Source organism: Rhea pennata, chromosome 21 (genome assembly GCF_028389875.1).
Source record: "Rhea pennata isolate bPtePen1 chromosome 21, bPtePen1.pri, whole genome shotgun sequence".
Lineage (NCBI taxonomy): Eukaryota > Metazoa > Chordata > Aves > Rheiformes > Rheidae > Rhea > Rhea pennata.
In genome coordinates, this window is record NC_084683.1 from 19789 (window position 1) to 37646 (window position 17858).

Here is a 17858-nt window from a genome sequence, read left to right on the forward strand (position 1 = left end):
GCCCCACCCCACCCTCCCGGACGCCTGGGCCCCATGCCTGGATGCCTGGGCCCCCCTTCTCAGACTCCTGGGCCCCTTCTCGGACACCTGGGCCCCCTCCTGAGTCAACTGAGCCGCTTCCCTGGACGCCTGGGCCCCTCTCCCGGACGCCTGAGCCCTTCTGGAGCCACCTTCTGGATCACCAGCTCCTACTGACATTAAAGAGTTCACTATGAGCAGCACAACTTTGCCAGAGACACTTGGCAGTAAAGTTTTGGCACAGGAGCAACTGCTGTAGCATCATGAAGCTCCACAAGTGCCGGATTCTCTGGTATGAGATCTGGGATATATCCACATCTCTGCACCAAAGGCTGAATCCAGAGTCTGCAGAATTCCCTCTCGTGGAGTTCAACAGTTGCAGAATGACTGGATACCACCGCAACAAACTCAGCGTGGCACCTTTGAGCTACAGGGTTAATAAAAGCGTACGGCGCTGGTCAGATTTTACTGACCTGGAGTCTGCCTTCGCTGCGGGGAGATTTCTGCTGGGAAGCGGCTGGTCGGCATTTCTCAACCCCCTCACTCCCCAGACACCTCAGCTCCTCTAACACCAGGCACTGTGAGCTGGTGACTGACTCTTCTCGAGTCCATGTGTATGGTGGGATCACGTAAAGGATGACTGCACGAATATAGGTTTCCAAAAGAAAAAGCGATTGCACTCTCCTTCAAAGACTGGGAGAAACTAAGGACTGAATCATCAACAAGTTTAACCACACAATGCTTTTTTTTTGTTTTAAGCCACAATAAACCTCCCTCTCCTAGTGTGAGTAAATCTGATATTCATGTGTTTTCTGAGACTCCCTGATAAGCCACAAAAAAGCAGCCTGTGAGTTTTCTGAAAGTTACAGCAGAACACCTTTTTTCTTTGGTGGAAGGAAAAAGCACTTCGTAACAGGCCTCAAGAGGCAACGAGATGGTGTTTGTAGGAGATGAATAAATAGGTGCGATGTTTATACTGCTTTTAAAGCAAGGAAGGAACGCCATGGTCAACATTCAACATTTCACTCTCTCACAACCTTTATCGTTGGAGTTTGTCTGCCAGACACGTACATCCGATCCATTCACATAGTTATTAAAACACCATGTAAATCCTGCGACCAGAACTGTACCAGGAGTTATGCAAGGGTGCAGCCGAGCTGGCTGCAAACACCACATCCCAACAAGCTGGGGACGGAAGGGGGAGGAATAGAAAGCAGAGGTGGTGCTCAGGAGAGGCAGATAAAAGCTCCCTGATGAAATACAGTGTAACGATCGTCTGAAAGTCACAGAAAACTCCAGCCCCGTAAAATGCAAGGCTGGCACATGATTCGGGGCGTGCGTGCATGGGTCGGCTTTAACCGCTCTGAATGAAGCTGTAACGCAAGGTCTATCTGCCTGTCTGCACGGGAACGGGGCTGACGTGCACGAGGCGATCCTCGCCGCAGCGACCCGCACGCAGAAGCCTCAGCGGAGTGCAGGGAGCGAGCGAAGCGACCCTGAACTCCGTTGGGTTTTCGCTTTTAACAAAACAAAGCAAAACAAAACACAGAACAGAGGATTTCAGCCATACGCTTCCCCTGGAGATGGGTAATAGACGGGTTGGGAAGATCCCTCTGCTCGGCTGCACGTGGAGCTCTAGCAGCAAGCAGGGAGACTGGGAAATTTTGGGTGAGCTTCATCATTTAGCAGCATTCTGCTGGTATCGGTGCCACCAAACTTCGTGTATCTTCTCGCACCATTTATGAGCGTTCTGACTCGGGTCCCTCAGCCAGTACGTCCTGTTTGGCTACAAAGGAACAACATCTCCATGAGTATTCCCAACACGGTTAACCCAAAAAGCAGCAAATATTCTGCACCTACCAATAAAATAAATATTCAGAATCAGTTCATCACCTTTTCAAAAGTTAAATTTAATTACCATTGAATTTATATATATTATATATATATATATAATATACATATATATAATATATATAACAATATATATATTCATGAGATAAGTAGTCAAACAAACTGACAATATATTGTTGGCATACTACTTGTGAGCCACTCTACACAAGAAGTGCTATATCTCAAAAGTCATTTTTAAGTACTTCTTTTCAGACCACAAAATCTATTTGTATCGTATTTATACTTATATAAAACTTAAAACTTATTTCAAGAGAAGACACGTTCTTTTCTTTTGTTAAGCTATCAAGGCTAGTAACCTACAGTCAAAGTAATCTTACACTTATTGCCTATATTTAAGGAATTAAATCTTCTCTGGAAAAAAAATTCTTCATTCTTTCTAACAATTCACAATAGTTTTCCTAGAATCTTAGTGTAGCTTGTAAAAAAAAGGAATGAAAGGAAGAAAGAAAAAGTCATTTACTGTGTGAACAAAAAATGTCTCAAAATTCTTGACTTCTGGGCGCAGCTCGAAAGACCAGGGAATTTCCCCTTTTAGGACTTTCTTGACAGGATCCACGTAATAGAGATGGGGCCCTTCCGTCAGCAGCAGCTGGCGTCGCCGTGCAAACAACCCCTAACGAGAGAAGTAGAAACAGCAATACAAAATGCATAAAGTTAAATGATAAAACTACCTAAAACTCTCAGATCTGTTTCCAGTCTGGGGGGGGGTCTCTGCAACTACACTGAAACAAGGGTTACCATGAGATCCTCGGTTATTTAACGATGAAGATCTCTAGGCTGCAAACCAGCCAAATTAACACGCTCTAGTTGGCAAAACACAGACTTTTGGCTTGGGAGGGAGGGCAGGGAGAGATGGGGATGTGAACTTCCAAATTCGATGGAAGCAGAATTAAAACAGCTCGGTGGGAAGATAATTTGGCTGTGGAATTTCTTTTACTTTACACATATGACCTCGCTCCTCTTTTTCCTCTGTGTCTCGGTGCGTTAATACCATATGGCAAAACACAAGCAGGATTTTAAGGAGTCGTGGTTTTCTGCAGAAAATGAGGAGTAAAGGGCTAATAACTTAGCTGGAAGACAATCTACTTTCCTGTAGAGCTGGCAGAAACTAAGACCATTGCTACTCCTACGTACTACGTCACTGTGAATTTTTAAGGCTCTTCTAATGCCACCTCCTCTCTCTCTGTCAGGATATGGGCACTAATAAGATCCAGGGAAAAAGAATGACAGTTCAGAACAACATGGGCTTGTATTTTAGCTCCAAATATTAGTGTCTCAATCCCCAGGCAGACATGCATCGAGATAAAGTATTTACTGGAGCATCAGATAAACGGGAGGAGAGGGAAAGAAAATTTACTGTGGTTTTGAAATGAAAGCACCAACAGCACATTCACTTTTTGCCTTTCTTAAAAAAAGAGCATACCGCAAAATTAAAGAAAAAACCTTTAAAGGAAAGCACTACGTCTTCTATGAAAATAAATGAGTTTGACACAATTAGATTAAATAAGGAAGTTTTAAAATAGATTCCTCATCCATGCTGCAAATGTGCAAGAAAGTCACAACAAAACTTTTGCTATGTGGGATTAAGAAAAAAAAAGAAAAAACCTTACCTTGCGTTTGTCTACGGGGCCCATTTTTAGGATTAAGTTATTTTCTACAAACTGATGCCTTAAAAGAAAGAAAAATAACTATTATTGCACAAGTAATTCTTCCACAGAACAGTCACCGTTATTTTAACTTAGTAATTCTCCATTTTTCTCTCATGGTCTCCTTTTCTCAGACTCATGAACAACTTTAATAGATGAGTTTTGGCCTCTTCCTTATTCCATCCTGAACAGCTATCTTCTAGAATCTGTCAGGAAAGTCACAACTGAGAAACTCTTCTCAAAAGTGAAGAGAAATGCTGCTGAGCACATCTGGAAAGTATTTGGGTTAAGTATCAACAGAACAGTATAATTCAAAAAACTCATATCAGCTGTGAGAACAAAGGAATCTAGCTTGCTCTAGGACTCTGCAGAGGCGCAGACTTCTCAGCACTGGCACAGTGTCATTTCTGTTCATCCTATAAACATCCTCCATGTCTTTTAGACCTTGCAAAGTTTAGAAATGCAGCATTAGAGATTTTTTTGATGCTACTGCTTTAAAATTAAACAGCAAAAAAAATCTAAGTTTATAATTGTTCACTTGAAGATGTCAAGTTGCACAAAAATTAATTTGAATCAAAATAACTTTCTCCTTGATTCCTTACTTCAATGCAAATAACAAATAACTACACTCAAAAGAGCTTACCAAGGATTTCCACCAGCCTGTTTTGCCAGAAGTAACCATTTTTCATCTTCAGAGAACTGTAGGTCCAGCTCAAGGGAATTGCTGTCAAGCTCATGGATATAGTGTTCGATGTTGCATCCTGATGCCTGTGGGGGACTCGTCTCTGGGGCAGGCAGGGCATGGGAAGAGGCAGAGCCAGAAATTTGCACGTAGCCAAACTGGCTCAGGAGACTGTCATACTAAAGGAGGGAAAAATTGGAAATTAGTGTTGCTTGCTTGCCTGATTAAAAGTTTCCTTTGCTATGAACACTTACAGCTGCTTTTAGTTTAAGACTTTGGTCCAGCACACTTCCGGACACGAAGGCAGCCCACTCCATAGATGACAGGCACTTCTCACAAGAAGCTTGCTTGGCCAAAAGCAAGCAAACCCGAATGTCTTCCAAGCAACAGCTTAATCAGAAAAGTGTTGACTAGTTCAACTTTTGCCCATTAATTGTTTATTAAATTCTGTTAACGAAGTCTGTTCATTAAAATACAACCAGCAGTAGTTTTAACGCAAACGCTTGATAAAGCAGTGATTATGCTTTATAACAATCTCAAGCAGCATCAGAGCTGATTATAGCAAAAGACATACATTTCCGCAACAGTCTTCATCGTCCTCTGACATGGCAGGTAAGTATGCTGCGAGTGTTGGCGGGGTCTGAAGATGTGGGTTCTCCCATACGATGGATTCAAAAAAGGGATGAGCCTTGAGAGGTCCATACCCTCCCATTTCTTCACATCCTAATCTCTTGGTAGTGTCCCGAACCTGAATAAATTAAAATGAAGTTAATTAATGCGTATAAAACGAAAAAAACTTTCAAAAGTCACATTGAACTCTTGAACAAGGGCCGAGGACCATTCACATTTGTGCTGCTACGTGCAGAAACTCTTAAAACCAGTTGGTCTTACTCCCTTAAACATATATGTCTGGAATATGAGGAGACTGATTAAAACACAAGATGCAAGCCACATTTTTTTTCCCATGCTAATACACCACATTATCCAGCTTCAAGAAGCCTAAAACTAATGGAAATGTTTTCTTCACATTCATTTTAGTATCACTGCTATATCTCACTATTAAGACTTTTTTTTTGTCCCCTTTCCTTTTTTCCCCCTTTTCTGACAAACATTCACATAGACAATAAGTATTTGGCTGATACGATAATGAGACGTGAACTAAGTGCTCTAAAATGCAAGGCAAGTTGGTTTAACAAATAACATCTCTCGTGATAAACACGCAATTTTCAAGGAAATAATACGTTATGCAACTTGTGAAGAATTAACCTGAGTACCATGTAAACCTGAATATTTGAATCTCAAATTTTGTATGTACTGAACAGCATTTCAAACCATTTGCTTCCACTTGCCTGAGATATATGTCCTGTCTAAACTTTAGAATTCAGATACAAAAATCTCTAAGTGCTGTTTAATGACAGGTATCAGCTCCTCTACGCAGTCAGTAATAGTCAGAGTTGGTCTTCCTACAAAGTTTGTGATAGAGTCAATAAAACCTTCAGGAAAAAAGAACCACATGATATATTGAATGTTCTCAACGCCATCAAGTCATTTAATGAGAGCAAGTATTTACCAAGAGCTTTTCTACAAGGTCTTTTGCCTTGGGAAAAAATTTTTCTGGAAAGTCATATTCCAACTTTATTATCTTCTGGAATATAAGATATTCATTTCTGCAAAAGAGAAAGAAATAGCTCTAGTTATTAGTTCTCCCTTAGCTCTCTCGTTAGTTCTCTTGAGTCTCCAACATGACTCTTTCATCTCAGCAGTGTGCAAGATGGATAGATATTAAATGGGGGATCTACAAGCTGAAAGTCGAGTTCCCATAAATCCCTCTGGCATACTTAAGGGGAAATAGTCTACTACGTATGATCTGGTAAGCACTGGATGCTTGATTAATAATGGGAAAGGTTCAAATGGCTCAATACAGGGAGCCTCATATTCTCTTCATGAAGACAGATTCCTCAGGGATAGAAACTATGCAGGGAATCCTAGGATAAATTTAGCACTCTCTCCCAGGAACTCCAGCTATACTTGTCTTAGCATCCTCGTGACTTCAGGAAGGAAATCTAAATAAATACACGAGTAAAAGCAGACATGTCAGTAACACTGAAAATACACTACAGTAAGTTATACTTCAGAACTGGGAGTAAGGTAAAAACAAAACCAAGTCAATGTATTCAGGTAACTTAAGTCTCTTACCCAGCTCTAAACGGAGGCAACCCAGCTACGAGTTGATATATTATACATCCCAGAGCCCAGAGGTCAGAGCTTTGAAAGAAAGACAGAAAATATATATACATACATAAACATATATATATATAGCAGCTAATATTTTCCTATAATAAGCCTGTAGACTATGCACAAACAATTTAAGCGTCTGCTAGTTAGAACACAGCATGAACAAAGCAGACAGATCTTCCACTGAGCGTAATTTCTACATAATTTCACTTCATTCCTTGACATTAATGCATTTACATCAGGATTTTCCATATTAACCCAGGTTTATATGAAGTAGAATTAAAAGGATTGTTTTATTTGGGTAGAACAGAGGATTTTTCTGTTGCTGTTGTTAATGGAGGAAGTAGAATTAAACTTTTCAGTGCACACAACATCTTCTCCTGGAAGCACCTAATCCTGTCTGTAGGACCCCAAAAGGGAAGAACCACTGAGAAAACCAGCACTCATATAAGGAGCAATACTCAACTAAGGCAAGGAGTAATATTTGCTACGAAAGAATATTTTAACTATCTTTTAGGAACTCTATAGTAAAGCATCTCGTTTCTTTGGAATACTAAATATTGTTTCCATTTAATAGTGTCCTGATGGAAATCAGTACAATTCTCAGACACAACAGAGAGTTCTCACCTTTTACCGGCAGATTCCTCTGTCAGGATTTCTGGAGAAACATACTGCGCTGTCCCTACCAATGAGTTTGCCCGTGCTGGGAAGAGAAGTGAAAGAGTTAAGCAAATACCTACTTACGGGGAAAGAAAAAAGATTGAAAATTATGTAATCTTATCAAGAACCCACAGAGAACTTTTTTTCCTCTTCCCATTCACAAAAACTACTTGGACAAGACAAATCTATTTATCTCACTGATGTGTATAGTTCAGGAAGTTAGGCTTTTTTTATTAAAAAGAAGCAAAATGAAAATCTACTAATTACATACTGGTTAAAAAAAAATCACGTTTATCATAAAGAATATTATCTTTCAATTATGTCAATATTATCCCATTGCCTAAATTTTCAGGAGCAGGAGTCAATCAGCTGAACAACCTCCTTTAAACTGCGTCAAAGGACAGCAACAGATGCTGCTAGTTCGCGTCCCTTCTAAATCTGCGCTCCGTTTTTACTACGTGTTATTCAGCAGAAGTCAGATTTGGTGAACGAAAAGCAGTTCAGTCTTGTGCTTCTTTCAGACACGATTTGCAGCGTGAATTCGCTGAAGTTAACACTAAGCAACAAACGAAACAACAATTCCTAACCGTTATATTTGAGCTACTTCAGTATTAACTGGGGCTTAAATACAGAAGCACAGAGTAACAGCTTGCTGTTTCGGGTGAGCCGTACTATTTGTTTGCATTCTTGCCTTGCAAAAGAAAGGTCGTTTGGACTAGTTTAGCTCCCAAAGAAAATATCCTTTCTGATAACTGGTAGTTTACTTGGCTATACCACTGAAACAAATATTAATTCTTCTGACATAATTGAAGCAGAAGCAGAGTGAAAATTGTTTTAAGATCCCTAAATAATTTTTTTGGTGGCTATGGGATAATGACTAACTCAAAGGTTATAATTTTATAAGTTCATTTTTACATACATCCTGAGGGACCACCAGCTATGCCGTGTGACAAGTGAATAACTGCACACCTTGTCTGCTGTCTGCAGATAGCACTTTTGCTGTTCCAAAGTCTGCTATTTGAATGTGCATGTCTTCATTTAGCAAAATGTTCTTTGGCTTAAGGTCCCTGAAAAAGGTAGATTTTTATATTAAAAATAGCATATAAACTCATATTTCAGAACAGACTAGGTGGTTTATACAGATAATGCTATCACAAATAACACATCCTGAAAACATCGTTACGCCATCTTTTCCTTGACTTGTACTTATCAAGATGCAGACTGACGCTAACAGATTTTGCAAAGCTCATTCCACTTCCATTTCTTCTAAAAAGACGTGATGTAACGGACAGTTAGTTAATCACAAAATGAATTACTGTGTTTCGTTCAACAGAATCCAAAGATCAGTCACTCCCAAACCTTAATTTAAATCATTTCTGATAGACTGATATGGCAATAAGATATTCCAGACCCACTTGCACACAGTACAGAGCTTCACTCAAGTCAAACGAGCACAAAAGCAGCTAACAAAACTAAATGTCTAGAACGGATGAAAACTGTAACACACTTCCACTCTTAACAGTGGCACATTTACCTTTGCCACTTAAAAATCCATGCGTAAATCCATGCGAAATCTGTATTTCAAATGCACACATACCATTTGTATGATCAATGCCTCTGGCTGCACATAAAACCAAGGCTCAGTTTCACACACCCACATGTAACAATATATAGTTAGATGTCCAGAGATTCACTTTGCAAAAAAAGATAGTAACAGATTAAAAATATATTTAAATATATATTTAAAAAATTGCACTGGGTCACACTGTTACAATGCTAACTACCTCATACCAAGTTTTCTTGACTGACAAGAGCAGCCTACATCCTTCCTTCCTAAGAAGGATACTGGGGTGCTTATAAAGACTTAGAAGCTGGGGCAGGGAGTGGAGCATTACTGTTTTTAGTTCACCATCAAGAAAAAATCACCGTGAGACCGAAGCTGTTTCTATGGAGTGCTGCACAGCATTATTTTCCTCACATTACATCAAATGGTTTCCTGTTATTAAAAAGTATTGGGTTGTGCAGTTGAAATTAGCAGTGGGGTTTAAAGTCTATGGACCAGCACAGACAACTGTTGCAATGAAGTAATTAAGATATCCGAACCAGAAAAATAATCCTGTTCATTCTCCTACACCTATTGTAAGAGGTTGAGACCAGCAGAAAGCATATGAATAGAACATCCTTTTAATGGTTTTGTTCAGTGTATTTTTTATATCTATTTATCATAGAATCACAAAACAGTTGGCACTGGAAAGGACCTCTGGAGATCATCCAGTTCAACCCTCCTGCTCAAGCAGGGGCAGCTACAGCAGGCTGCTCAGGGCTGTGTCCGGTCGGGTTTTGAGTATCTCCAAGGACGACAACTCTGCAACCTCTCTGGGCAATGTGTTCCAGTGTTCAAATACTCTTATAGGGAAGAAATGTTTTCTTGTGTGCAGGTGGAATTTTCTGTTTCAGTTTGTGCCCATTTTGCCTCTTGTTCTGTCACTGGGTACCGCTAAGAGTCTGGCTGCATCTTCTTTACACTCTCCCAAGCAGGGATTTACGCACACTCAGATGATCCTCCCTGAGCCTTCTCTTCTCCAAGCTGAACAGCTTCAGCTCTCTCAGCCTCCCCTCGTATGCTCCTTAACCACGTTACTGCCTTCACCAGACTTACTTCAGCAGGTCCACGTTGTCTCTCTGGGCACTGAGGTGCCCAGAGCTGGACACAGTGCTGTGGATATGGCCTGGAGAGCACTGAGCAGAGGGGAATGATCGCTTCCCCACAGTCTGCTGGCAACACCCTTCCTAACACAGCCCGGGATACCACTGGGTTTCTTTGCTGTAGGCAGCACAGTGCTGGGCCACGTTCAGCTTGTTGATGACCTGGGCAGCCAGAGCCTTCTCTGCAGAACAGCTCTCCAGCTGGTCGGCCCCCAGCTTGCACTGGCACAAGAGGTTATTCCCACCTGAGCGCAGGACTTCACACATCCCTTTACTGAACTCCAAGAACTTCTGTGCCCATAATTTTACATAAACATCTATACACATACAATCTATCTCCACCCTAAGTCTTTGAGAGCAGTCTGTCATCTTAAGGAGGTTCTGCCTGACATCGTATTTCCTTAAGCAGCAGAAAATCCCAAGAGCTTTCGGGCACTGCTAGGGCTTTTGTCTTCTAATTAAATAAACCGTACAACGAGTTCTCTGATCGCATTTCCCTCTCGTTTCGAGCTTCTCATAGTGATCTTCACACAAAGGCAAGTGTAACACACTCCTTGTATCATACAAGATTTCCAATACACGCTCAGTAAGACTGACGATCGTGCAATATTGATTTTAGAAGCATTCTCTCAGTCTAACCCATACATAACACAATAAAAGTGAACCTGGGAATCCACAAACTTTTTTGTAGCGTATGTCCTGTTTCAAATTCCACCAGAAAATTTTACACTTTCAGTGATTTCCATACACAGCCCCTTTAGATCCTATTCTCAGAAAGAAACAGATATCACCGAAAGATAATAGGAAAATATTTTGTCTTTTTAAATATAACTAGAAGTAGTAAAAATGCTATCATCGGATTTATGATTAACCAGCTTTTGACAACCATCAACTGTTCCATGAACAACTGCTTAGAAACCTATAGATGCATCAGATTTCTTCCCAAATGCTCTTTCTGTGGCTCATACTTCTCAAATTTACAAGCTCATTTGACTATTGCAAACAGTTTTAATTTACATTTACTCAATATTGACAAAATGTGCTTATCCAGATAACAGTATCAATATAATTGAACAATTGGAAAAGTCCTATTAAAAACTTTCGGCTAATTTTCACCATTTACCTAGTTCTTGTCCAACTGTTAGACACTCAGTGAAATTGGTTAAAATTGGTCACTTGGTGAAAATTGGCTTACATCAATTTACTTTTTACCAACAAAGTGCTAAACACTAATTCACGCACAAACAGAAATTTAGGTGGTTTTGCTACATAATATCATAGGGAAAAAAAAAGAAAAAAGGTTAACCAAAAAGCCAACCTCATTTTCAGATCACCTAGTTTGAAAAAGACAGAGATGCTTTGGGGAATGCAAGTCCTACGTCAGGAAGTTTTCCTATATTTCCAGCCAGATCAGTTGGTCTAGTAATGGAGATCAGCCCTCCTCCTAAAGTTTGCTTTGTTTAGCTCCCCGTGTTATCTTAACAGTACTACCACTAATGAAACACTATTATGTTCTTATTAGCTTTCACAAAGTCCATGTTTGGTTTAGGTTTCATTAAGAACATCTCTAGAAAAATACCTTGTGCATAATCAAAAGCACGTTGCTCTTAATTTTGTATATTACCTGTGAATAATTCCCTTCCCGTGCAAATACTCCAGGGCTGACACAATTTCAGCAGTATAAAACCTGGTACAGGGCTCATCGAATGAGCCAGTTTTGCGTATATACTTTAGAAGCTCTCCATTTTTGGCATAGCTAAGCCCAAAATCTGAACACAAGAAGTTAAGGTCTATCACTAGGACATTTTACAACAAAAAACCCCACACCTTGTTCTGAAGACAAGAATGCAAATAACGAACAAAAAGAAAGGAGCAATAGGGAAGAAGCTCATTAATTTGAAATGTTACATACTCACAACCCCAAACATGTTCTTATTAAATGCATCCCAAACCCAGGACACAGGTCCTAATTTTGTAAGCATAACAAAGACTAAACAGGAGGTAAAACCATAATTTTCCCTGAGACAGTCATCTCAAGATTTGATTTAAATTGTACAAATAATTGACTACAAAGAAAACCATTTACAGTCATAATGAACATTCAAACTAAGCTTGTTATTGCCATTCATCTGGAAGGTTACAAAAAGTTAGTCTTGTATACGATGAGTTAAAGTCTACATTGCAGAATATTTAGGAGGAAATTCACATTACTGACAATCCCTTCACAGTAAAAAAACAAAATGCTCCAACCAAGCTGGCTGCAAACCAATGAGCTTTCCAGATGAAATTGCACTTCGCAGCTACTGCTGGGGCAAAGACTTGGGAGCAGCTGCTCAAACAGGTTTTCAGTGCTCTGTCACTCAGCCTGGTCTATAAGCACTTATACATGAGAAACCCTATAGCAGACCTAATTGCTTAAACGAAAAATAATAGTAAACACAGCTGGTTACTCTGATCTTAAATATAAGAATTTTGGTATTTTAATTTATATCAAAAGTAAAACATTTCACACACATCCCAGGAAAAACTACTCTTTTTTTTTTAACATGAACTTTTGCAATTTTTCCTTTAGAATTTGTGTGAACACTAATTTCTATTCAGCTTCTCCCACCCCACCATTCCCACTTCTCCTTGAGGGGGCACACTCATTCTAGTCACTCAATTTTTATTATTCAAAGTATGGCTGCAAAAATTGCATCTCAAACATTTCTGTCCAAATATTCTAAATATCTGATTTTCATCATCCGTTAGCTGCCGTTTAAAGGAATCAAAATTGGAGGTTATTATTTTTAAGAAAGCGTAGTAGCAAATACTGAAATTCAAAGGATACAGAGCTTTTCATCATCCTGAAAGGTGAAGTAGAGTTTCACAAAGAAGGGGTGATCCAGACGGGACATTACATTTCTCTCACGCATCACATATAGCACCTTGTTTTCTTTTATGATACGACGTTTTTCCAGAATTTTAACTTAATGCAAAAGACAGAGTGAAAATGCAGAGGAGCAGCAACCAAACGAAGTTCATCCAAGCAAATTTTGTTCGATAAAATTGGCGTAAAGATCCTAAATCTTACTTTTGCACATTTCGTAACATAACTCTATTGATACAGCATCTCAAGAAAATATTTATGCTGAAGGAGTCGATACTTACTGGCGTATTCTCTAGAAGTTGCCAGTTCTCGAGCCAAGACAACCTGTTGTGACAGGAGAGAAAATACACTGTAGCCGTTCATTAAAGACATCTAATAACATCGATTTTGATCTTCCAGTATTTAACATTCTCCTTGCCCAGAATAAACTATCGTGGCTCCAACCAACAAAATATTTGAGCATGTGCTTGTATTATGCTGGTTTCAGTGAGACCTCTGCAGAAATTCTGTCCAGCATAACGCCATTTGTTTTGCTAAAAGACCTATAAACCTGCTTGGGTGATCATTAATTCACATTTTATTTTGTCTTCAGAAGAGTTTGGAAGATTTTAACATAAAACAAAGTAAATTGCTGGAAAAAAAAAAGAGGAAAGGTCTTTTAAGAAGTCAATTGCCACACATTGTACTTTTGGTTCTCTTAGGTTTCCTTCCACTGAACGCATTCGAGTATACCACATGGTCTCAGTTTGTCCTAACCAGTAAGCCACAAAATAAAATAAGATAAAATAGTGGCATTACAAGAAAGAAGAGAGAACAGGGGGGTGCATATTAACACCACACATACTATAAGGGGCTCGAATCTCATCCACTCTGCGGGAGGAAGGGACAGGAATAAGGACTGTGAGTCCTACAGAAAGGGATTAGAAGCATCTAAGGTAAATAAAAACTGGAGAAAGACTCACAGAACGTGTAAGCACCAAATTCGGGTAACAACAAAACAGAAAAAAAATCAGTTAAACTCCTCAAATTGGAGAATCAAGACGAGCAAAGAGCCTTCAAGAGAAGGCTCCAAAGCAGAAATAATTGCCGATATCCTCGGCAGACATCGTGTCCAAGCCTAACTCTGAGCTTGAATAAATACTTCAGCTTGCCAGAGACAAAGCCACTGTTTAGCCAAATACTCATAATTCTCTTATGAAAGTTGTCTATGAATCAAGTGCATTTTCACTGCTTTTCAAGAGCGAAGCAATAACCAGGGGGCCCGAAGGCAGAGTTTGCCCACGTTTGTAAAACCACCTGTCTCAGCCACAGGTTTAAAGGCAGTTGCCACTGCAAAGCTGTGCAGTGCTGAGGGCTGGTCACACACATCTCTGATGAACTCCAAATTTAGTCCTAGAACCAGGCAGAGTCTATAGGAATTTAATAGAAGCCCATGCAAATGGAACAGATTTGTAACAGATTCGTAACAATTCAGAGTAAATTTTTGTTTCTTTTAACGTCTGAGTCACTAAGCGGTCATTGGAGTCGTGTAAATATGAAGGCCCTTGCTTTTGGAGATGAACGCTTGCTCAATCAGAATTCTGGTGAGGATCCTGAGGAGCATCAACAGACCTCTGAATTTGCAACCATCTTTATAAAAAAAACAGAAGCTGTCTGTGAGATGTTATAGTAGCACGAAGATACATGTGCCATAGATACACAAGCACAAGTGTGTTTCCTTCCTGCAGGCCAGAGACCGAAGCTACCTGAGCTTAAAGTTTCTTAATTAAAAAAAATTCAATTGCTGAATTGGCCAGATTGGCCATTGCTTCCCCCTTCCCCCCACTTTGTTTTAATAGTAAAAACACAACTATTCTCAAGTCCTCCTAAAAATCTCCTAAAAATCCAAGCATCAAGTTTTCAGGACGGAATAGAAGTTTGGATGATTTAAAAAGATCCAGGAAACCCAGCACTCTCATTCAGCGCAACGTGTAATTTGAATAGTTGAATTCAAAACCATTTTCTGTCCTGCTCATTGACTCTCCAAGCTGGTTTCCAATGTGGAAATTTTACTGGCACTACTTGCACACCAAATTTGGAACTTTATCTGAGATATTTGGCAGACTAACAAGGAGAATTTATTAGAAAGTTACCGTAGAAAAAGCTCCTTCACCCAGGATTTTCCCAAATTCGAAGTCATCAGGCCGTTTCAGTCTCGGCCGTGGAGGCTGCTGCCCTACGCGTCGCTGCGAGGGGCTAGAACTAGATCCTGCTCCAGCCGTGAGGCCTTCCATGGGAGAGCCGGTCTGCTGCCACGGGGGCCGGCCCGCCTCTGCCCGCCTCTGCCCGCCTGGACCCCGCCCCGCCCCGCCCCCCCAGACACTTGGGCCCCTCTCCAGATACCTGGGCCCCTCTCCTGCACCCCTGGGTCCCCCTCCCCGACACGTGGGCCCCTCTCCAGATACCTGGGCCCTTCACCTGGATGCCTGGGCCCCTTCCCGAATGCCTGGGCCCCTTCCGGACACCTGGGCCCCCTGCCCCAGACACCTGAGCCCCTCCTGGACCCGTGGGCCCCGCTCACCAGGGGGCGGCAGTGGGCCTGGAACTGCTGCACTTGCTCTCGCAGCGCCTCGAGGGGCAGCTGGGGCCAGAAGTCGTGGGGGGGGGCGGTGCCAGCCTGGGGGGTCTGGGGTGGCCCCACACATCCCTCTGTGCCCCACACATCCCTCCACACCCCACACGTCCTCACCCAGCCCATACATCCTCCCAGCCCCACACTACCTCCCCCACCCCACACCTCCCCCCTGCCCCTCCCCAAGCCCACACATCCCCCCAGACCCACATGCCCCACACATTTCCCCCCAGCCCCACACGTCCCCCCCAGCCCCATATGCCCCACAAGTTCCCCCCCAGCCCCACACGGCCACCAAGCCCCACAAGTTCCCCCCCAGCCCCACATGTACGTTGGGGGGTGGCGGGGGCAGGACGAGACCCTCCGGGGTTCTCAGCACTGTGGGGCAGAGACGGGCTCAGCGGCTGCCCCCAAGCGCCCCCCAGCACCCCACGTGCCCCGCTGCCCCCCAGGTCCCTCCCCAGCCCCCCAAGTGCCCCCCAAGTGCTCACTGGGGGGCGGGGGTGATGCCACCTCCTCGGGAATCTCCTCCACCGTGGGGCTGGGTGGCGCTGTGGGGCTGGGCTGCGCTGTGGGGCTGCTGCCCCCCAAGTGCCCCCCCCACACCGCTGCAGTGACACCCCCCCAGTGCCCCCCACCCCACAAGTGCCCCCCAGGCCCTCCCAGTGCCTCATAGTCCTCCCCATCTCCCCATTCTTCCCAGTCCCCCCAGTCCAGTCCCCCCAGTCTCTCCCAGTACCCCTCAGTCACCCCCATTCCCCCCAGTCCAGTCCCCTCAGTCCCCTCAGTCCAGTTCTCCCATTCCCCTTAGTGCCCCCCAGTCCCCCCAGTCTCTCCCAGTCCCCCCATCCCCCCCAGTCCATTCCCCCAGTCCCCCCAGTCCAGTCCCCCCCAGTCCCTGCCAGTCCCCCCAGTCCAGTCCCCCCCAGTCTCTCCCAATCCCCCTAGTCCGGTCCCTCCCAGTCTCTCCCAGGCCCTCCCAGTCTCCCCAGTCCAGTCCCCCCGGTCTTTCCCATTCCCCCCAGTCCAGTCCCCCTAGCCTCTCCCAGTTCCCCCAGTTCAGTCCCATCCAGTCCCCCCAGTCTCTCCCAGTTCCCCTAGTCCCCCCAGTCTGGTCCCCCCTAGTTTCTCCCAGTCCCTCCCAGTCCCCACAGTCCAGTCCCCCCCAGTCTCTCCCAGTTCCCACCAATCTCTCCCAGTCCCCCCAGGTTGTCCCAGTCCCCCTAGTCTCTCCCAGTTCCCTCCAGGCCCCCCCAGTCCCCTCAGTCCCTCCCAGTCCCCCCAGTCCAGTCCCCCCAAGTCTCTCCCAGTCCCCCCTGTTCCCCAGTTCCTCCCAGTCCCCCCAGTCCAGTCCCCCCGGTCTCTCCCAGTCCCCCCAGTCCCCCAAGTCCCTCCCAGTCCTTCCCAGTCCCTCCAGTCTTTCCCAGTCTCTCCCAGTCCCTCCCAGTAACCCCAGTCCCCCTAGTCCCACCCGGCAGCAGCAGGTCACCCCCAGCGTCTGCCAGCAGCTCTAGCTCCTCCATGGTCGCTTCGAGTAGCTCTGACTGCGGGGTCTGGGCCAGGCGAGGGGGCGGGGCCACGAGAGGGGGTGGGGCCATGTACAGGGCTGTGATAGGTGACACATCAGTCAAGCACGCGAACAAATTGTTCGAGAGCGACAGAAATTTGTCGACACGCCGTTTGGACGCAGGAAGAAATCTCTCGCAACATAGGTTGAGCAAATCAAGAAATTTGTCCAGAGTTACAGTAATTTTTTGAGACGTCGGTCGAGCGCGGGAACAAATTTGTCGAGACGGTCAAGTGCGGGAAGAAATTTGTCAAGTGTGATCGAAATTTATCCAGACATCGGTCGAGCGCAGGAACAAATCTCTCGAGACATTGGTCAAGAGCGTAAAGAAATTTGTCGAGAGCGACAGAAATTTGTCGAGACGCCGTTCGGACGTGGGAAGAAATCTCTCGCAACATAGGTCGAGCGAGTCAAGAAATTTATCGAGCGTTACAGTAATTTGTTGAGACGTCTGTCGAGTGCGGGAACAAATTTGTCGAGAAGGTCGCACGCACAAAGAGATTTGTCGAGAGTGACAGAAATTTGTCGAGACGTCGGTCGAGCGTGGAAAGGATTCTGTCGAGACGGTCGAGCACAGGAAGAGATTTTCTGAGCCTTACAGAAATTTGTCTAGATGTCGGTCGAGCGCGGGAAGAAATTTGGCGGGAGTGACAGAAATTTGTTGAGACATCGGTCGTGCGCAGGAAGGAATCTGCTGAGACGGTCGAGCGCAGGAAGAAATTTGTTGAGAGTGACAGAAATTTGTCAAGAAGTCGGTTGACCTGAGGAATAAATTTGTTAAGGCTTTGGTTTACATGGGAACAAATTTATCGAGAGTGACAGAAATTTGTCGAGACGTCGGTCGAGCATGGGAAGAAGTCTGTCAAGACGTCGGTCGAGCCGAGGAATAAATTTGTTAAAGCTTTGGTTGAGATGGGAACAAATTTGTCGATCGTGACACAAATTTGTCGAGA

The 17858-nt window shown here is 43.5% G+C and overlaps 1 protein-coding gene across 1 annotated transcript; it reads right to left on the minus strand.

Moving 5' to 3' along the window:
• Positions 1-1696: 1696 nt before the first annotated feature.
• LOC134149662 (3-phosphoinositide-dependent protein kinase 1-like) lies at positions 1697-16861 on the minus strand. The gene is made up of 16 exons (XM_062592896.1): positions 16810-16861; positions 15664-15716; positions 15288-15347; positions 14860-15015; positions 13009-13051; positions 12689-12826; positions 11483-11627; positions 8122-8219; positions 7120-7195; positions 6454-6522; positions 5828-5924; positions 4832-5005; positions 4219-4436; positions 3540-3597; positions 2390-2542; positions 1697-1804 (listed from the first exon to the last, which is right to left on the minus strand). Exons 1-16 carry the CDS (start codon positions 16859-16861, stop codon positions 1697-1699), a joined length of 1698 nt encoding a protein of 565 aa, XP_062448880.1.
• Between the last annotated feature and the right edge of the window lie 997 nt (positions 16862-17858).